Source organism: Copadichromis virginalis, linkage group LG4, assembly GCF_057382275.1.
Source record: "Copadichromis virginalis isolate Kocher_CV1m ecotype Utaka linkage group LG4, C_Virginalis_male_GT1.1, whole genome shotgun sequence".
Lineage (NCBI taxonomy): Eukaryota > Metazoa > Chordata > Actinopteri > Cichliformes > Cichlidae > Copadichromis > Copadichromis virginalis.
This window is the reverse complement of record NC_140621.1, coordinates 12,186,176-12,206,267: the sequence shown is the minus strand read 5'-3', so window position 1 is coordinate 12,206,267 and position 20,092 is coordinate 12,186,176. Positions and strand designations below refer to the sequence as shown.

The following is a 20,092-nucleotide window of genomic DNA, read 5'->3' as shown; positions in this document are numbered from 1 at the left end:
GAAATATATCAGTCAAATCAATAAAGCCATCTAGCATTGGAATCCTGCTGAATTATGTTGTGGAAATTTTAAATAAAACCTGCAAACACCTCAGTGAGCATGATTTGAAGTGAGTTTAATAACATATTGCAATATGGAGAGACTCTGGTCAATCACCTAAGCAGTCTCTGAAAATGGGCGCGGTTGCTCATGTCTTATGTGCTTTGACCAAACTCAGAGACAAAGAAAATTCCTTAACACATCAAGTGAGTCTATACCTTCAGCTCTCTTCAGAGAGAGAGAATTATGACCTTGTTTTCTGCTTAGCCGTCACCTAGAGATCTACATCCCTGATAACCAGAAGGAGCCCTACTATCCGCTTAATGTCTCCCATGAACTTACAATGGCCCCATTGTGTATGTTATTTTTGTTTTTGTTTTCTTTTTTGCCTGTCCCGTTTGGTTCTTTTGCCATCAGAATTATTGTGTAAAGGTGAAGAAAGATGCCCAACGGATTGACTTTACCAAATGAACCATCCCAGCCTTGCCGTAATGGTCTATTTGAGTCACCTTTTATTGTTTATTTTATTTTATTTTCACTTGCTAAATACAGGACAGACTTGACTGGGGAAAAGAAAAGGGAGAAAGAAAGGAAAGAAAAACAGAGGGACGGGGTTAAGGGCAAAAAACAAAAACCAACAAAATAAGCAGACAAAAAATACATATATCAATCACCTGGATCACCTGTTGAGAAAGACAAAAGAGAGAACAAGCAGAAGAAAAAAGAGAGCAATATAATAAACAACATCATCGCGACGTGAATATAACAGTAAATACTAAATATTAAACATTATTGTGCAGCACGTAAGATCGACAGTGCACAGTGTGGTTTGAGGTAGGAGCCAAAAAGGGTGTAGTTTGTGTGTGTTTACACCTGTGAGCATGAGCACGCTTGTTTTTAAAAGGTTCCTTCATGTAATGATCTACTAGAGGTCTGTGAAGGTTCTCAGTCATCCAGGTCATCTTAGTCAAAGGAGCTCGCAAAGAAAAGCGTCTGGACTTCTTTAAGTTACTTGAAGACGTTTCGCCTCTCATCCGAAAAGCTTGCAGTGACGTGCCCGTGAGCTCCGCCGGCAGCCAGCTGTGCCAGAGTGACCGACTGAGCCCCAGGCTGAGAGGCCGAGGGCACCCCACCCCCAAAGTGGCCCGAGCGAGCCCATTGTGTATGTTGGATCGAGCATAAGTTCCATTTGTAGTGATTCTACAATTACTAAAGTGATATAGTTAAAATATGTGATCAAGACATCAGCAAATAAATCTTCCACCACAATTATAATCTGTGACTAAGATCATGTATTTATAGTTATAGGTAAACTGTGATAGCTTTGTACATATTGGATAAAAGACACAGACGATCAGCGACTTGAAGAATGGAACATCATCTGTTTATTATCAGTCTGATAATTACATTGCAGTTATAACCAAAGAAAAATCTCCAAACGTTTTACCAAAACATGTCATTAAAGGTATGCTTCCCAACAAATATTCTAATATTCTGTATGTATGGTGCAACACACGACCTTGAATCAGACCAGCAGTTAAGAAAATGGATAGATGCTGCACAGATAGATCACTGGCTGTGGGGTCAGTCTGGCAGATGCTGAGGCACTTCAGTTTTTCTCAGTGCACATTTATTACGGATGTACCACCAGGTAAATAATCTCAATTTCAGTGTAATGTTCAGCTATGTTAAATTGAGAGAAAATATTTCCATTGTGTAGTGATCTACACAGTTGTTTGACAAGCAAAAGTGTTGTTGGTTCATTTCCAGCTACAGACCCTTTCAGGGTTGCACAAGGAAAGGCATCTGGCTTAAACCTCAACCAAAATCAAGCATGAGGAGCTATTTGGTGCAGTGAACCCTTGTGACACAGGAGCAGCAGAAAAATAGCTTTAATGTATCAGAAGCATATAATATCTCTCTGTTCGTGTTAATTTAAAAAAAAATCATACCCATTTAAAATGCAAATAATAAAACATTCAAGGATATAGAGAATATAGGATTTTCAGTACTGAAACACTCAAGAAAATATTGGTGTGATTTCAAATTACATAAGCCAGTTAGCAAACTAATATAACTTCCATACAATATCAAAAAAATAGGGTATGAAGAACACTATTCGTGTATTCTGCATGAGCTAAAGTTAAAAAATTTCAGATATGATTAAATACAATTTTAAACCATCCTTACATACAATAATTTCATTGGTGCTCTTTGTGTTTTTCTTCAAAAATAAATAAAAAAAATTCTTCTGCTTTTCCTACATGAGAAAAATTTCCTAATCACAAACTTTGTTGATTACACAGTGATTTAATATTAACACTGACATATTTCTCACTGCATTCTCAAAATGATTATTGTTCCAATATTCTTGCCTGTGTGTTTATGTCTATGAAGCAGTTTTCTTTTTACCAGTTTAATCACTTATTGATTCTTCACATTAAATGTTTAAATCAATATTATATGTAATCATTATCCATTTTGTGAATAATCAACTGAGAACAGCTTTTGTGATTTTCAGCAGAGTTGAAAATGTGCTGACTCATTCAGCGTGTACGGTACATTTCATCCAGACTTTGAATAGCCTCTTCTTTAGTGAATTCTGTCCATTTAGGGGGAATCTCACCACGTCCTGTGAAACTTAAACCATAGTGCTCTTCTAGCCTCTTCTTAAATTTGCAAACAAACCATATCCAGTACTTCGATGTATACTCATCAGGAGTAATGCTCCAGTTAGCAAACCTCGGCCCAGCTTTTCTGTACTCTTTATAAAGAAAAAGCTCTTCTGAAACTCCATCTGGGTAAAAGCTTCTATCACTTGCAACTTCTGTTGTGCAGAAATTAATACTAATTTCCGTAGTGTTTCTGTAATGCACACCATTGACTGCTTTAGATCGATGAAAGGGGCAACTGTGATCAATTTTGTCCTTAATCACATGCTCTTTCATAGTGTTGGTACAAACAGCTCTACAGAACGGGCAGGTTTCCCAGCAACAGTCACACAGCTGATCAATGAGGATTTGATCAGGTCTCAGTCTGAATTCCTTTATCTTATCCAGGGAAAGCCGATTCATCTCCTCTTTGATGGATATAAGACCTTTCTCAATCTCTTCTTTAAGAAAGTCAAAATTGTTTATGTCCCCAAAGTTTTGACAAGAGATGGTACCAAGGGTCAGTTTATCTTTAAGGAACCTGGAAAACTCCTTAACCCACATGTAAATGTCTCCGTTCTGTGTTGTGACTTGATTTGTTGCATCAAATAAAGCTTGACTGACAAGTTTGTTGATGTCATCCACATTTTTCCTGAGTATATCCAATGCTGCATCTTTTGATTCTCCGGACATGTATGTGTTTACTCTCGCTTTGATAAAAGCTTCTACTTGCTTCTTTGGATTTCTGATGTAGGTGATGAAAGCATCAAAGTCCTCTTTCTCTGCAAGGGACTTCAACAAATGCTTCTCTAAGTTCAGTCTGTTCTCACTGAATGCTGGGCAGCTGCACTTCATCTTTCCAGTGAGATCAATGGCAGTCTTGTTACAAACAGCCTCAACAATGGAAACCTTCAGTTTTTCACAGATCATTTCTCCAAACACAACAGCAGATGAGTTTCCTTTGCAGAAGCTTCTAAAAATGTTGTAGTATTGTGGTTTTTTACTCTCCAAGTAAGTGTGTGCATCATTTTTCACTGTGAATATTTTGTGAGACTCTGAAAGCCAAGTGGCTGCCCTGTCAAATACATACAGTAGGAGATCAACTGTGAACTCCTTCTTGAAAGCATACTTCTTGTTTTGTTCAAACTCTGTCACTGTCCGCTGAACATTTTGGGCCACTTCTTGTAAGTAAGCTGAACTGTAGCCTCTTGTTGCTACAGGTTTCTTCATAATTTCATGAAGAGACTGGTTTTCAACACTGGTTATTAGTGATATGATCAGTCCCTGGTCCCCATGCTCAAGAAGTCCTTTAAACTGACATTTTAGTTTTTCATACATTTGGCTGGCAAACCCCTGTTCTCTTGTGTTTTGGTGCTTGCGAAGGACTACGTATTCAGTGTAATCACTGACCTGGGATATTGTTTTGTATTTGCTACTCTTTTTAGAGTCAATTATAAGACCCCATTCGAAACCAAGGATATGAAGGATCAGGTCATCTTCAAGATTGATGTCCTTAATGGGTTGCATATTTGTAGTTAATTCTCTCACCAAGTCACTCCAAACACCATCAAACTGTTTTTTAAGTTTCTCTTCATCTTTTGCTTTGTCTTTTAACTGATGAGCGAGCTCTTCACTCTTTTGTAGCAGCTTGTCCTCGAAGTCTTTTTTCTTATCATCCAGCTTTTTACAAGCTTTCTTCTGCTGAATAACTTCATCCAGTTTTCTTTCCACTCCTCTCACCAGTTCCTCTTGGAACTCCTTTATTTTATTTTCAAATTGGCCTCTCCACTGAACCAGTATTTCGTTGTCTTTGTCATCCTCAAAGTACTTTGACATATCTTTCTTGATTTTTTCAGATGTTTTGCTCATTTCTTTAAAAATATCACTACGCTTAATTTTGTCAAGTTCTTCATTTTCAATTCTGGTGTGAAGCTGGTTTTCAATAGTCAGCATGTTGCTCCTCAGGGCCCAGGTCCAGTTTCCATATTCAACCTCAAGTTTTCTGTAAACTGCAATTTCCAATGTGTTTTTGAAGCTGAAAACAAAGTGCTCATTCATCAGGGCGTTCCACAAGTTATGAATTTTGCTTTTGAAATGGGACAGTTTTACGCCAGCAAATTGTTTAGCTTTAGACAGGATGATGTTTTTCAGCTCTTGGATGCTCTCACTGTAGCCTGGATTTGGAGGAGCCATCGGTGGACTTCCCTCCCATAACTGAGCAAAGTATTTCACATCTGTTTGCACATCAAAGGAAATGATATCACCAAAACACTCAGCATCACACAGCTCCTCTTTAGCAGCTAGTTGAGCCATCTGGTCCAGTTTTTCTTGCAGGCGTCTTTTCCCATCCATGTTTCTCTCAGCAGCTGCGATATCTGTCACATTCTGGTGAACAAACACACAACTCGGAGAAAGTTTAACTTTCTTCATCCTCATGAAAGCCTGAACAACAATCTGCAGGACATCCTGCATCTCAGCTGGATTCTCACCAAAGATGTTGATCAGTGTCATGTTTCCCAAACCAACAGTAAATGTTGCTAATTCATTGTCATGATGACGAGTACTATTTCCTGCCAGCTCAAGAGCACGAAGTCCTTCAGTGTCCACCACTAGAAAATAGTCAAACTGGAAGTCTTTCTTGATTTCCTCTGACACTTTGACCAGCTGCATGAAGGCACCTTTGGTGCACCTGCCTGAACTCACTGCAAACTGCAATCCAAACATGGCATTCAGCATTGTTGATTTTCCACTGCTTTGTAGGCCCAAAACTGACAACACAAAAACTCTCTGGTCGCCTAATTTCTTGATAACTTCATCTAAAAGACTAGAGATCCATGTTAGAGGCACATGACCTGCATCACCATCCATCAGCTCCACTGGGTATCCTGAAATCATCAGATCTGCAGCCAGTTCAGGGTATTTAACCCACTCAGTGTTTGTATGTTTTGGTTTTACTGCTCTGCTCTCTGCTGGTATATCTCTGTGGGCTTCATAGATCTGTCCCATTTCTCTGAAGATGTGTTCCAGGCCAAAGGTTGCAGACTGCAGTTTTTTGGAGATTTCTTCAAGCTCAGTTTGTTTACTTGTTAACAGATCAGATTTGTCGTGTTTCTTTTTCAGAGTCAAGAGCTCAGTCCACTTTTCATCATAGCTTTGAAGAATCAAAGAAAGATCATCTGTGGATAGGGCATCTATTAAGATTTGATTCCATTTCAGGAAGTACTCCTTCTGTTTTGATGGCAAAGACAAGAGGCTTTCTGTGAATGACTTCATCAGTACATTACATGAAGCTTTGCATTGAGTTTGTCTTATTTGCATCAGCTGCTGCTGTTTCTGACTTTTTTCCTTCTCAATGTTTCCTTTAAGGTGATACAGCTCTTTATTTATTCTGCACCACTCATGCCACAGATCACCTTGACAAGGTAGAAATGTAACTTTGATCTTTGAAATGTCCATCCCTTGAAGCATATTAACTGTTTTCAATGCAGCAGATTTCCCTTTTTGACAGACTTCATCATCTTCATCCACTCTGACTCCAGGGACTTTGGCCAAGGATTCAAGCTGGAAGGATGTATTATCAGGTTCATGTAAAATCTTTCTGATAATTCCTTTCAATCCTTCAGAAACATCTGACTGGCTTCTGTATTTCAGACCCATTTTGTATTTTCTCTTTTTCACTTGAAGAGCACCACAATCATTATCAGCAATGAGAATAATCAAAGGCTTTGGTGACTCGTAAAGGTATTGGATTACTGTGGTACTTTCCTGGCCTTTTTTCAGAGTCGGCACAAGAACAACAGTGACTGATGATTTTTCTGTCAGTATCTCACGCTGTTTTTGAAATGACAGAGCATCACCATGAAGATTACAAAAGGCAGTGCAGTCTGTGAAGGAGTCATTGGGTTTTCCGGCTGGACAGTACCAGGCAATCTCTGCCACACCATCCATCAGCAGGGGAGATTTGGTGCTACCTGGGCAGTTCCTGTGGAAGAAGGTGCTGTGACGGTCATTGATCAAAGTGTTCATGAGCTGAGATTTTGACACTGGCAGTGAACCCAAGCGAAAGAAAAACACCATGGGTGTCTCGGCTTTGCAGATGGGCATTGTCTTCATGTTGACAACATTTGAATTATCTTTGATTTTAGCTATCTTCCATGTTTTTGTTATTTGCCTGAATGTCCACAGAGGACATTCAGTATCCATAGTGACTGAGTCAGGGACAAGCAAAGGTAAGGCGTACTGACACTGTGATAGCTTTGTAATTATGTTCTGCTTCAGAAAGTTATCTGAACAGTGAAATACTGCCATCTGAACATCCATTGGATGCACATGAGATTGTATTGAGTTATCAGAGTCTACACTGTCACTAAATAAATCATCAAAGGCTTCACTGTCAGACACTGGAACAGACTGTGAATAACTCACACCAGGATTGTCTTGTTTTACCTGAATATGTCTGGCTCTGTAGTCTAACATCATCAACCTCTGAATAAATGTATGAGCTAGATCTTTCTCAGATGTGTCATGGCCCTGTTTCACAGGAGGGCCTAATTTAAGAAAGTCTGCTGATGACATTTTCTGTTGTTTGTGTTGAAGGTTGAGTCTTCTGAGCAGTGTTTCACTTTCTGCTTGAAATCGTTGACTGTTCCTCTCATCAGAAATATTAAAAGTCTGTAGTTTAAAAAAATGAAATTTACTAATTGGCAGAAATTATAACATTTTATCACTAACATCATGCAAAATAGTATATGTTTCTGACCTTATCCTTGTTTCCACTCACATCCTTGAAGGCACCTGCACAACAGATTTAATTATGACATGGAGAGAAAGAGATTAATTCACCATGGAAGTATTAACAGTACAAAGTTTGAAGACATCTACTATTTTTTCTGTTTTTGTTTTTTCTTCTTATCATGTTGTGACCATCAGTTATATTTGACCTCTTCTGAGCAGACTGCATGAATCAGGCTCCATGATGGAACTAAGAAACAAACTAATTGGCCCAAGAAACACAAGGGAAAAAAGAGTTGACAAGTGTAAGCAGCTCTAGTCTGTTAAAAGAAGATAACAGCACAATACTCAGAATTTATGACCAGATTGTGCAGTTGTGGGGTGTCTATGCATATGCTTATCAAACCCATCTGCTTTGCATTGTCTTTCTAATTTTTGATGCTTTATAGCCAATACCAAGCCTTTTGCTAAAACAACAATTGAGAAGGAAGCTCTGAAATGATCCCTACAGCTTTACAGTGCTCTGAAGTAAAAACAAGACGAATGAAGCTGAAAGCAGTGATTAAAAGGCCCTTGCAACACAACAAACCATAAACATTTTTATGCCCGGTAGATGGAAATGTAGATACTAATCAAATGTCACATTGGTGTGCATCATGGATGGAATCAGCATTTCAAATTTCATCTAGATTGGATGATGACCATAACTCACTCTATATTTCCTATCTTCACTAGGTGCCACAATAATTGTGACCTAATACTGATACATAGATGTTTTGAGACTCAGACTCCCATCAAGTATGTGAAGTTTGGATCATATTGGACAATGTATAATTGGGATTTGACAATGTCGTGTTCTGTGGTGAATGATTGAAATTCAACATGCTGCCACACCAGCTCAAAAACTTTGCAATTTAATATCCCCAAGATCTTTAGATTGGTGGCACCAAAGATCATGTTAACCTGATGCAATTCCTTGGAGGAGTTTTAATTCAAAGAGTATTAGTTTAAAATGAGGTCTGAAAACTGTGAAAATTGCAACCAAAATTTCACATTATTTTTAATGTGCTTTTATGGCTCCAAGGCTGCAAAATTTCTGAGTCATAGATGGAAGTTAGTGCAGGTGCAGATGTTTAAAGATTTTATAGATGGTTTAATGGAGCCATTTTCCAATATTCAATGACCAGAGCAATAAAAGCTAAAATGTTAATTAAATTGGAGGCGTGTGCCAAATTTCATGGCGTTTCAAGCTGTCTAAGACCCACAAAAACTGCTTCCCTTTTCATGGAGAAGTGCAAAACCGCCAGGGTATACCGTTCAATCAAAACTCAAAATTAAAATCTTGAAGCATCATCAAGGTCTGATGTTCAGACCACTTTTGAGTCAGATGTGTTTAACCTGGAAGGAGCCGTGGATCAAAGTATTAAATATAAGGATAAAAGTAAAGAATACAAGAACAATATTGTGGATGCTTCATCAGCATCCACACTAATAATTACATTTTCCGTTCCCACTAGGTGGCACTCTAACTTATTGCTGATAACGAGCATATCAATCTGTTTGGGACGAGACCCTCATCATGTTTATGAATTTTAGTGCAGATTCGACAGAGCACAGAAAAGTTTTATAATTCATGGTGAAACATTGAAATTCACCATGCTGCCAAGGATACACCCTTTCATGAAAATCACTGATTTTAAAAATAGCTTGCAGTTGTAATTCAGAAATTCAGAAGAGAGCGCCATCTTTCCTCTGTTATGTTTTTAAGGGGTACAAACCTCATAATATCAACTGCACGAAAACTATATTCAGTAAAAAAGATGGATACAGCTACTGGGATCTCGATCACTGGTTTCAGAAGTCCCATTTTGAAGGCTCAAGATGATTGTTTGCAAACTTGTTGCATTTCATTTGCAAAAACCTGGATGTGATATGAATGGATGGGGATGACTACGAAACCACACACTTTTCTAGTAATGAGTTGAGATTGACAAGTTGTTTGCCAAACCGCCAAGACAGAAAGCCATTTCCTACAGATCAATGAAACAGGAAGTCTATTTGCAACAACAGCAACTGCCATTAGAGGTCTTCAGCTAGAAAATGGTTTAAGGCACTTTCAAAATGGCTTCCTTTTTCTGACCTCGAAACTACATCAATCTTTTATACTGGCTATGATACAAACTCCGGGGTCAGAAGAGGGCAACGGCTAGAATAACATCCAACTCTACACTGTTGCCTCATTCTGTTACAGCAAGAGCAGTAAGTTCTACCATATGGAAAAAAAAACAAGTTAAAGAAAAAAACAAAACCTTTGAATTAGTAAGCATGCAATGTAATTCTTCAATAAGATGTTACCTTTCTCCTCAGTTTCAGCTGATACAGTCTTGTGTCCACCTTCTCCCCCTGCGCTGCCATCATTCTGCTGGGAGTGTCCAGCAACTCCAGGTCCATTCAAAGACTCACACTATGAAAAGGATTATTTTAAACAACTTAAGTTTATTCTTCATTAGTCCAACACTTGGACAATTCACATTATTACAGCACCAGAGTGGACAGAAAAAAAAATAGATCCAGCATATGTAGTGGTGGAAAACCAGAGTAAGAAGGTTGTTGTGATTGATGTAGCAATGCTAAGTAATAGCAACATCAGAAGAAGGGATGTGAGAAGGTCAACAAAAACCAAGGGCTAAGAAAGGTTTTCTGGACAGAGACTTCAGATGTTGTTCCTGGGATCTGCTGGAGCCACTCGGGGTTCACTGTCCCAATATACATACATAAAATCATGCATTTATCAGCAAACCGGAATGATTCACAGTGAACTTGTTGGATGTTTATTAGCAGCAGATGATGAAAGAGAATGGCCATCTCTTGGATTTATGTAAGCATCTTGCGTTTATTCAGCACAAGTGCCTCATGCTTTAAAGTTAAGTGTAACTATATAGTGTAGAAACTACATGATATGCAGAGAGGGTATATTGAATTGTTCATATCATGTTCGAGTGAAGTAAGTCAATAATATAGGAATGTTAAATCTTGCAACACTGCATGTGATTTCATCTTGCGCACTTTGGATTGTGGTTTGAGGAAGGCATCCATCTCAGTCAAGTCGAGCAGCACTTTTTTCGGTATACCGAAAAAGGACATTGGGTGGTTGTTACATTTACAAAAGTCTTAACTTATAATTTGAACAAAATAATTTCACGTTTCTATGGTGAACATAATTAAATCATGTAGGATCTATAAGAAATTCAACAACTTAATTTGTTCTTGTTTAGATGACATGATACAATCTAGTCAGAGTGGTTAGTTGCTGGACTCGTGAAATTCACAAGATCACATGAGATTTTAAACTGCAGGAAAATCACTCGAGTTGTAAGTGGCAGAGAACTACACACATCAAATGTATGCTATCGCTATTTATTGTGGTTTAACCTGTCAAGGACAAAAACGTACAGAAATCATAGCTTTCGTACTTCATTAAGCCTGGATTGGTGGCATGGTGGCTAGTGCTATTGCCTCACAGCAAGAAGATCAAATCCACATTCTCACTAGTTTACAGTGGGTTTTCTCTGGGTATTCTGGTTTCCTCCCACAGTTAAAAGTCATGCAATTAGAACTAGGTTAATTGGTGATACCAAATTGCCCATGAATGTGAGTGCAAATGGTTGTTTGTCTCTACGTGATAGACTGGTAAACTGTTCAGGGTGTATCCTGCCTCTTAACCTTTCACTTCTGGGATATGCCCCAGCCCCTCTGCAACCCGGATAAAGATAGGATGGTAGTCATTGTAAATCCAATTGCTTTTTATGTTAGCCACACTCTAGACTTTGTTCAACATTAAGTAATATAAAGACAACATGTAGTATTTAAGTGGCCAAGTAATGTAGTGGCAAATTTCTGTCTCAAGCTTTGAAAAAAGAATTCTTCCACTTCTTAATGTGAGCTGTCCAGATTTATTTCTGACTCGTACATACAAACAAATGATGTCACGGTCAAAAAACTATTTGCTGCTGCAGCTCACATTTCCATTGCTGTCCTGGCTCATTCTGACCTGCTACCACACATGCGCCGTAATGTTTTCCTACCCGACACAAATCAAACATGCAGCATATATTCTCTAACAACATATTATACAAAATCAAACATGTAACATAAGGACGGAAACAGTATCAAAAATATTTCTCTATAGATTGGCTCTAACAAGTAGTATTGGGGTAAAGGTTATTGAATAGTGTTGGAATAAAATTACAAAATTGTGATAGATGAAAATATTCCAAGACCTCAACTTGCTTCATCTAAATATGTTTCAATCCCGTTTCATCAACAAAAAATGCACAGGTTTATTTAATATGAATAATTTGTGTTGATTTGACTAAGTTGTTTATGTTTCTGCTAAAGCAAAACAATTGTGTGCAACCAATGTCCACTATAGAATTAAGTAAATCCAACATGCTCTTTTTTTTAGTGTACGGAAAGACCCTCCACGTACATAAAAAAAAAAAAAAAATTAAGATCAACAGGACAGACAGCAACAACAGTATAGTAAAAATATGCAAAGTTCCAAATTTTATCTTTCAAAGCTGGAACTTTTCAGTTAGAAAAAGTCTGAACTAAAAGGGCTTTAAATTTTTTTTATTGCTGTAATGAATGTGAAGTCCATGAAAAAAAAAAATCTTACCTTTAGATTTTCAGTCAGATTCTCCCTCTCTTCTGATGAAGGATTATGTAAGAAGAAAAAGATTGGACCAGGTCATTGCATAGTTTTATAACACAAGAGTCACCTACTATATATTCATTATATGTTGAAATTTTCTCATCCAACCGACCCTTTAATTTTTTTCCTTTTGCAGTATTCATTAATTGTGTAAGTTATATGATGTTATTGCAGATATAGAGCACTTTGTGAAAAGACACATCAAGTCTTTACAAAATATTTAAAAAATACTGGACCAAGAGTTTTAGGTTTGGGGATATTTTGAGTTTTCTCTAGCTTTGGATTCTTAATCATGTTTGTGTAGTGTTTGTATTGTTATTTATTTTTGTGTTATTTCTTAGTTATTATGGTGTGATGTTTATAGTCCTTATATATTTATTAATTTCCCGGTTTCTGTGCCTTAAGTTCCTCACCTAATTGACAATAGGTTTGTTAATCACCTCTTGCATTCTCATTCTGTTCTTCTAGTGTGCTGTCTGTGATGGTTTAGCTTCTGTCTTAGGCCTGGTCTCAGTGATAGTTATTTCATGTCTTATTTTGACAGTCTTTTGTCTTATGTGCTTTTGGCTTAATTACCCTGAGTCCTTATTCTGTGATTAGTTTCTGTCTTGTCCTTAATTATTTTGTATGTGGTTTGTGATCAGCAGTGAAGCTGCTTTTTAATTTTATTCCCATTTGAAGGAAAAAAAAATAAACAAAAACTATAATAATTTAAAAAAACAAAAAAACAAAACCCTTTCATTTAGTAAGCATTGTGAGAATGTAGGAGACCACCAGGGGACTCCACTCACACCCAGCAAGAAAGAAAGTGGGAGGAATAATGTTTCTGGGTTCTAAGATATGTTTTGCCACCTTGTGAAACCAGCTGAGTGAAGCTGAGATTAAAGTTGTAAAATGTGATAAGATCTCACGTCATTATTACATAACTCCACAAGAGGACAAATTCAGGATCAAGTGTTCATAAAATTAAAAAGAAATACAGCATTCCCTCAAAAACCCAAATGCTACAAATATAATTACCAAACTTTTTTCCAAAATGTTCAAATCCTCGCTTTAATATAATAATTAATCCAGTTATACACATTAAAATCTCACCATGTCTGATCCGTATTTCCTTGTCACATTTGCAGTCCAGGTGTTCTCTCTGCTCTTCACGTTCACTGCAGCAGTTGTTCTCAGAGACCATGACATCTATTTTTTCTAACAGATCTATTATGTCGTTGGCATCTGTCATGCATCTTGTACATGTGTGGAATCTTTTTTCATTAAAACCGCTGTGAGCTTTCAGGTCTGCCAGTGCACTTTCACATTTTTCCCCTGGCCCATGAGTCACAACTGTCATTACATTAAGAAGAGATCTTTTCCCAAAAGCTCTTTCTAGCTGCTGAACTCTCGAGCTGTAATGGCTGTTATGCAGACCATATGGTAACAGTAATAGAAAGGCATGATTTCCCTGGTTTACCGGGAATTCTTCAAGGTTTTCTAAACCAAGCATGTTAATGACAGAGATGTGTCGACCACACAAATCACACAGTTTGGATGAAAACTCTTCCACGTTTCTTCTCTCTTCATGGTCAAGTAAGACGTTTTTTGGTCCAATCTCAATGGCGTTTGAGTCACCAATTAACAAAAGTGTGAACTTAGGCAGCTCTGAAACAAACACAAGAACATCAGTAGATTACACTACAGATTATAAAAACGGCGTTGTTGAAGCGGTATAAAGCTTTTCTTAAACAAACAAACAAACAAACAAAAATTACAAAAACAACTGAAGTTTAAACTATCAAATCAGTAGTATCATCAACATTTTTAACAAATGTTCTTTAAAAAAATTCTGATTACCTTTGTTCTTTGTCACAGAATTGGTTTCACTTTCTCCTCCCTCTCCAGCTGCTGTGTTATCATTGTTATCTTCCATCTTATTACAGTCAAAGGAAAATAGAGCAAAATGTAACATTAGTATTTGAAATAACAAGTACTACTTTTAAGTATACATGTAGTATAATTCTGCACGAAAATTTTCAGTTTAGGGGTTATTTCCTACTTTCATTGTCCTCAGGAATAGATTAACAGAATAGATTAACATGTGATTCCGTTCTTCAACACCCGAGGGCACCTAAATTTTGCAGAAAGATTGATGTGCACACAATTTAGTTCCGAATGTCACTTTGCTCCTTTGTCCAACTTGTACAATGAGAATATTACTCTTAGTGTTGTACTTTGTACTCACTAAGACCAAAAAAGTGGACCACATCAGTCCAGCTCTGAGGTCTTTACACTGGCTGCCTGTCCGTCAGAGGATAGACTTTAAAGTTCTGATGCTGGTCTATAAAGCTCTGAATGGTTTAGGACCAAAATACATCAATGACCTCCTGACCCAGTATGAACCTTCCAGATCCCTCAGGTCATCTGGATCCGGTCTTTTATCAGTTCCCAGAGTCAGAACCAGACACGGAGAAGCTGCATTCAGCTTTTATGCTCCTTATATCTGGAACAAACTCCCAGAAAGCCTCAGATCAGCTGAAACACTCAGTTTATTTAAATCCAGGTTGAAGACTCACCTGTTCTCAGCTGCATTTGAATAAAGCACCAAATCCACACTTTTAAGCTTAAATTTCAAAACTTACATTTAACTACTGATTTTATCTACTGTTCTGATTTTATCTGTTTTGATTTTATATACTGTTTTGTTTGTTTGTTTGTTAATTAGTTAGTTAGTTTATTTGCTTGTTTTAATCAATTTTAAATCATGCTTTTTATTTGTTTTTGTTTCTAATGTCTCTGTTAAAGCACTTTGAATCACCTTGCTGTTGAATTGTGCTATACAAATAAACTTGCCTTGCCTTGCCTTGCCTTATAGTGCTGGTCAGTGTATGCCTGCTGGAGTTGGTGCCATAACGGCTGTGTCTGTGTTTTTCCTCAGGAGGACAGCGGAACACAGGACTGCAAGACACACGGGGTGTGTGAAGGCACAGGGGCAGAGAGCACGGGATACCAGCACTTGGGAGAAGACACGTCACGGGAGTCGAGGGAGCACTTTTGGAGATCTAATGTGTGGTGTACATTTACCTCACTGTAAATAAACCCACTGTTCATTCCACTAAGTCCAGCGTTTGGGTCCTTTCTCCTACATCCCCCACGGTCTGCCCCCCAGACCGTGACAGTTTCTTTGACATGGGAAAATCAAGAGATGTCAACCAAAACACCAGGAAAAGAATTGGGGAGCTCCATAAGTGTGGCTCAATTTTGAATACAATTTGGTGCCATTTGCAATTAAGAAATATAGATAGTGTTGTGAATTTTAGCACTACGGTTAGCATTTACAGGATATTGTTTTTGATGATATTGTAACGATGGTTAAGTGTTATTGTACAGTGACATGTTGGTGATCTCTGCACACTGTTGTTGTTCCTTTAAGATTCATGTTTGGTTGTGGTGTACAGGAAGGGGTGGGTGGGACCTGGTTGTTCTGTGTGTGTGCCAGGCGGAAGAGAGGTGGAGTTCGAGAGCGCTTCCCCCTGAGTTAACAACCCGCTGGCTTATGTGCCAAATAAACGGACAAACTGAGACCCCAACCGTCTGGTTCTTGTGAACGTTACATTGGTGTCAGAAGTGAAGAAAGAAAAAAGAACCCCAGAACGCCCGACACCCTGTTGCTGGCGACGCTTGCCGTTACGAGACGAGGATGTTGCCGGGCAAGATTAAGAAGGAGACGGAGGAGAGGGAGGTTCGTCCGCGCTCGCCCGCCCATGGAGTGAGGGAAACGGCGCTGCGGCTGTCTGCCGAGGCTGGATTTTCTCCAGGTTTGACTAGGCTCGGGAACTGTTCGCACAGTGGCCGCGATTCCGGCGGGAAGGAGTCGACCTCGCTTGGCGCGCCGTCACGTGATGTAAACAAACATGGCGGCGCCCAGCAAGCTGCAGCGAATATAAAAACGCCTAGGTTCAGCGGCAAGACGCCATGGGAAGTGTTTATCGCACAGTTCGAGCTGTTAGCTGTCGCAGCTGGCTGGTCTGAGGAACATAAAGCTCTCCAACTGGCTTTGTGTCTGTGTGAGGATGCAGCTGCTTGCCTGCTGCTGCTGACCGAGGAGCAGAGGGGAGATTATAATGCTCTGGTCGGAGCACTTCAGAGGCGCTTCGGGCAGTATAACCAACCAGTGCTGCTGAGGTCGGAGTTCCACAACAGACGCAGATTGCCAGGCGAGCCCCTCCGCATTTTGGCTCATGAAATCGAGTGCCTTTGCCGGAGGGCGTATGCAAACATGGTGCTGGAGTGACGGCAGCCTTTCCAAGTAGCTCTGCAACACCGCACCTTTTTTTGTTAACTTTAACTTTTTTAGACTAGGCTTTTCAAACTTTTTTTCACCTTCCTCTACTTATACCTCTTAGATATAGCGATACAAGATGGATAATGCACTTTTCAAAACTTCTGGAACCAGCTCCTTCATCTATTCGAGAGCGGAGCTGCTGGCACTAAGAACAAAGGGACAGACCGGCATGCGACACAACATCCCGGCTGAGCTAAAGAGGAGCTACAGAGGCTGCAAAGCTGGAGCGAGGAGAGCGGATCACCGGAGGCGATTCAAACCATCAATCCCGACAGTGATCATGGGCAACGTGAACTCGTTACAGAATAAGATTGACGAACTGTGCGCTCTGAACAACCACAGACTATACCGTGAGTGCAGCTTGTTTATCTTCACGGAGACGTGGCTAACCGAGCTAACGCCGCAGGCTAACGTAGACCTATGCGGTTTCACATCCGTGAGAGCCGATAGGGACACGCAGGCCAGCGGAAAAAGCAGAGGTGGGGGACTCATTGTCTACGTCAACAACAGATACTGTAACCCTGGACACGTCTCCGTTAAAGTTTCGGTATGCCGTCCGGACCTGGAGCTGCTAGCTGTTAGCTTGCGGCCATATTATCTACCTCGGGAGTTCAGTCATGTGATCTGTGTGTGTGTTTGCATCCCTCCGAGGGCCGACGCAACAGCTGCCTGTGAGAAAATACACACAGTCACAGCAAGACTTCAGACACAAAACCCCGAGGCTTTCATTATTATATCTGGAGACTTTAACCATGCCACACTGGATTCTACTCTGGCTGCTTTTCACCAGTTTGTGAATTGTCCCACAAGGAGCAACAGGACAATTGACCTACTGTATGCTAATGTGAGAGATGCATACAGAGCCACCCCCCTCCCCCCACTAGGGAAGTCAGACCACAACCTGGTTTACCTACAGCCACAATACACACCCCTCGTCCAAAGGCAGCCTGTCACAACGCGCTCCATCCGGAGATGGACCCCAGAAAAGGAGGATGCTCTGAGAGACTGCTATGACACCACAGACTGGGATGTGCTCCTGAGCCCACATGGTGAGGACATAGAGGGGGCGACACACTGTCTTACAGACTACCTCAACTTTTGTGTGGACACAGTCGCCCCTGCTAAGACGGTACGGTGTTATCCTAATAACAAACCGTGGGTAACACAGGAAGTCAAAGCTGTCCTCAACATGAAGAAGAAGGCTTTCAGGAGCAAAGTGAAGGAGGAGATGAAAGCAGCACAGCGGGAGGTGAAACGCTGCCTGAGGGAAGCAAAGAACACCTACAGGAGGAAGGTGGAGCAGAAGTTGGAGAGGAACAATATGAGGGAGGTCTGGAATGGTGTGAAAACCATCACAGGCCACAACACCAAGAAAAGCACAGTGGGGGGGACTGTGGAGAAGGCAAACGAACTCAACAACTTCTTCAACAGGTTTGACCAGCCCACAACCCCCCCACCCTCACCCTCACCTTCACTACAGAGTCCTCTCCCCACTCTCCTGCCTCCCTCGCTTCCCCCCCTTCCTGACACCATGACACCCCCCTCCTCCAATCCCTCTCTCAGCAGCAAGACATCTCCCCCCCTCCCCTCCTCCCAAACATCTCCCAGTGTCACAGTGGATCAGGTCAGGAGGCAACTGAGGAAGCTTCGCCCCAGAAAGGCAGCAGGCCCAGACAAGGTGTGTCCTAGGATGCTAAAGGCGTGTGCTGCTGAACTTGGGGAGCCGCTACAACGAGTCTTCAACCTCAGTCTGCGACTGGGGAGAGTGCCCGCCCTATAGAAGACATCCTGCATCGTCCCGGTCCCCAAAAAGAACCGGCCCAATGAGCTGAATGACTTCCGACCGGTGGCACTGACGTCACATCTTATGAAGACTCTAGAGCGGCTCTTCCTCAACCTCCTCCGACCACAGGTACAACATGCCCAGGACCCACTACAGTTTGCATACAAGGCGGGTGTCGGAGTGGAGGATGCCATCCTGTACCTCCTACACAGAGCCCACTCACACCTGGATGGGGGAAAAGGCACGGTCAGGATACTGTTTCTTGACTTTTCCAGTGCCTTTAATACCATCCGGCCCTGTATGCTTCAGGAAAAACTGAACAGAATGGAGGTGGACCCCTGCCTGGTGGCTTGGATCTCCGACTACCTCACCGACAGACCACAGTACGTCAGGCTGAAGGACATCACGTCTGACACTGTGGTCAGCAGCACAGGAGCACCACAGGGAACTGTGCTGTCCCCTCTTCTCTTCACCCTGTACACCTCTGACTTCTGCTACAACTCTGAATTATGCCATATTCAGAAGTTTGCAGATGACACGGCCATCATGGGGTGTATCTGGGATGATCAGGAAGAAGAGTACAGAAGTCTGGTGAGGAACTTTGTCGCATGGAGTCACACAAACCACCTGCAACTCAACACCTCAAAGACTAAGGAACTGGTTGTGGACTTCGGGAGGTCCAGAGAAGGTCCACTGCCGGTTCAGATAGAGGGGGAGGAGGTGGAGGTGGTCAACAAGTACAAGTACCTCGGGCTGTGGGTGGACAATAAACTGGACTGGTCATGCAACACAGAGCACCTGTATAAAAAAGCCCAAAGCCGACTGTACTTCCTCAGGAGGCTGAGGTCTTTTAACATCTGCAGGAAGCTCCTGAGGATGTTTTACCAGTCGGTGGTTGCTGGAGTACTTTTCTATGCTGTGGTGTGCTGGGGGAGCAGCACAGCAAAGAAGGACTCATGCAGGCTGGAGAAACTGATCAGGAAGGCTGGCTCTGTGGTCGGCATGAAGCTGGACACTCTGGTGACAGTGGCAGAGAAAAGGACATTAAAGAAACTGATGGACATTATGAACAATGCTGGGCATCCTCTGCACACGGCCATAAACAATCAGAAGAGTCTGTTCAGTGACAGGTTGCTTCTCCCCAAGACAAGAACTAACAGACTTAAAAACTCCTTTGTCCCACACGCCATCAAACTGTTTAACTCCTCTCTGGAGGGGAGAGGGAGGGGAAACAGGAGGACAAAGGAGGGGGGAACAACTAAGCTGTAGTGCCTCTTCACCTCACTGTACAATACCTTGTGCTATACTTTTTGTAAATAGTCAACAGTGCAATAGACTCAATACTTGAAATGTGCAATTCACTTGTATTTTTATTTTTATTTTTTATTCCTATTTATTCTATTTATCCCCTTTGTATATTTTATTTATATTTGTCTCTGTATTTATATATGTATGTGTGTGTGTATATATATATATATATATATATATATATATATATATATATATATATAACAATTCTGTAACTGTAACTTCGGTCGTTGCTGTGCTTTTTGGAAGTCGAATTTCCCAGAGGAACCCACCCGAGGGATTAATAAAGTTCTATCTTATCTTATCTCTTATCTTATGACAGCATGCCACCATCAGTGCAAGCGGAGTTAGCTCGGGACCAGTTCCTGCAGGCCCTGAGCCCTAAAGAGCTCCGTATGCAAACTCAGCTTGCTCGGCCAGCCACACTCAGTGCAGCCCTGGAGCTAGCGTTGGAGAGGGAGATGCTTGCAGGATCCTCTGGGGGCGCTGATGACGCACACGTGGTGAGGGCTGTGTCAGCACCTGTGGAACAGATG

At 40.8% G+C, this 20,092-nt stretch overlaps 1 protein-coding gene across 1 annotated transcript; it reads right to left on the bottom strand.

The window, feature by feature from the left end:
* Positions 1 to 1,398: 1,398 nt before the first annotated feature.
* On the bottom strand, positions 1,399 to 13,774 carry LOC146710927 (interferon-induced very large GTPase 1-like). The gene is made up of 5 exons (XM_085453604.1): positions 13,231 to 13,774; positions 12,100 to 12,131; positions 9,777 to 9,885; positions 7,450 to 7,484; positions 1,399 to 7,361 (listed from the first exon to the last, which is right to left on the bottom strand). The coding sequence occupies exons 1-5, from the start codon at positions 13,628 to 13,630 to the stop codon at positions 2,586 to 2,588; spliced, it is 5,352 nt and encodes a 1,783-aa protein (XP_085309730.1). The 5' UTR covers positions 13,631 to 13,774; the 3' UTR covers positions 1,399 to 2,585.
* Between the last annotated feature and the right edge of the window lie 6,318 nt (positions 13,775 to 20,092).

Excerpts from the sequence above, each read along its gene's own strand:
- LOC146710927 (XM_085453604.1), bottom strand. The coding sequence starts at position 13,630 with ATGCTTGGTTTAGAAAACCTTGAAGAATTCCCGGTAAACCAGGGAAAT. Across the intron at positions 12,132-13,230 it reads GGAAATACGGATCAGACATG|AAGAGAGGGAGAATCTGACT; the intron begins GTGAGATTTTAA and ends ATCCTTCATCAG. Across the intron at positions 7,362-7,449 it reads TGAGTGGAAACAAGGATAAG|ACTTTTAATATTTCTGATGA; the intron begins GTCAGAAACATA and ends TTTAAACTACAG.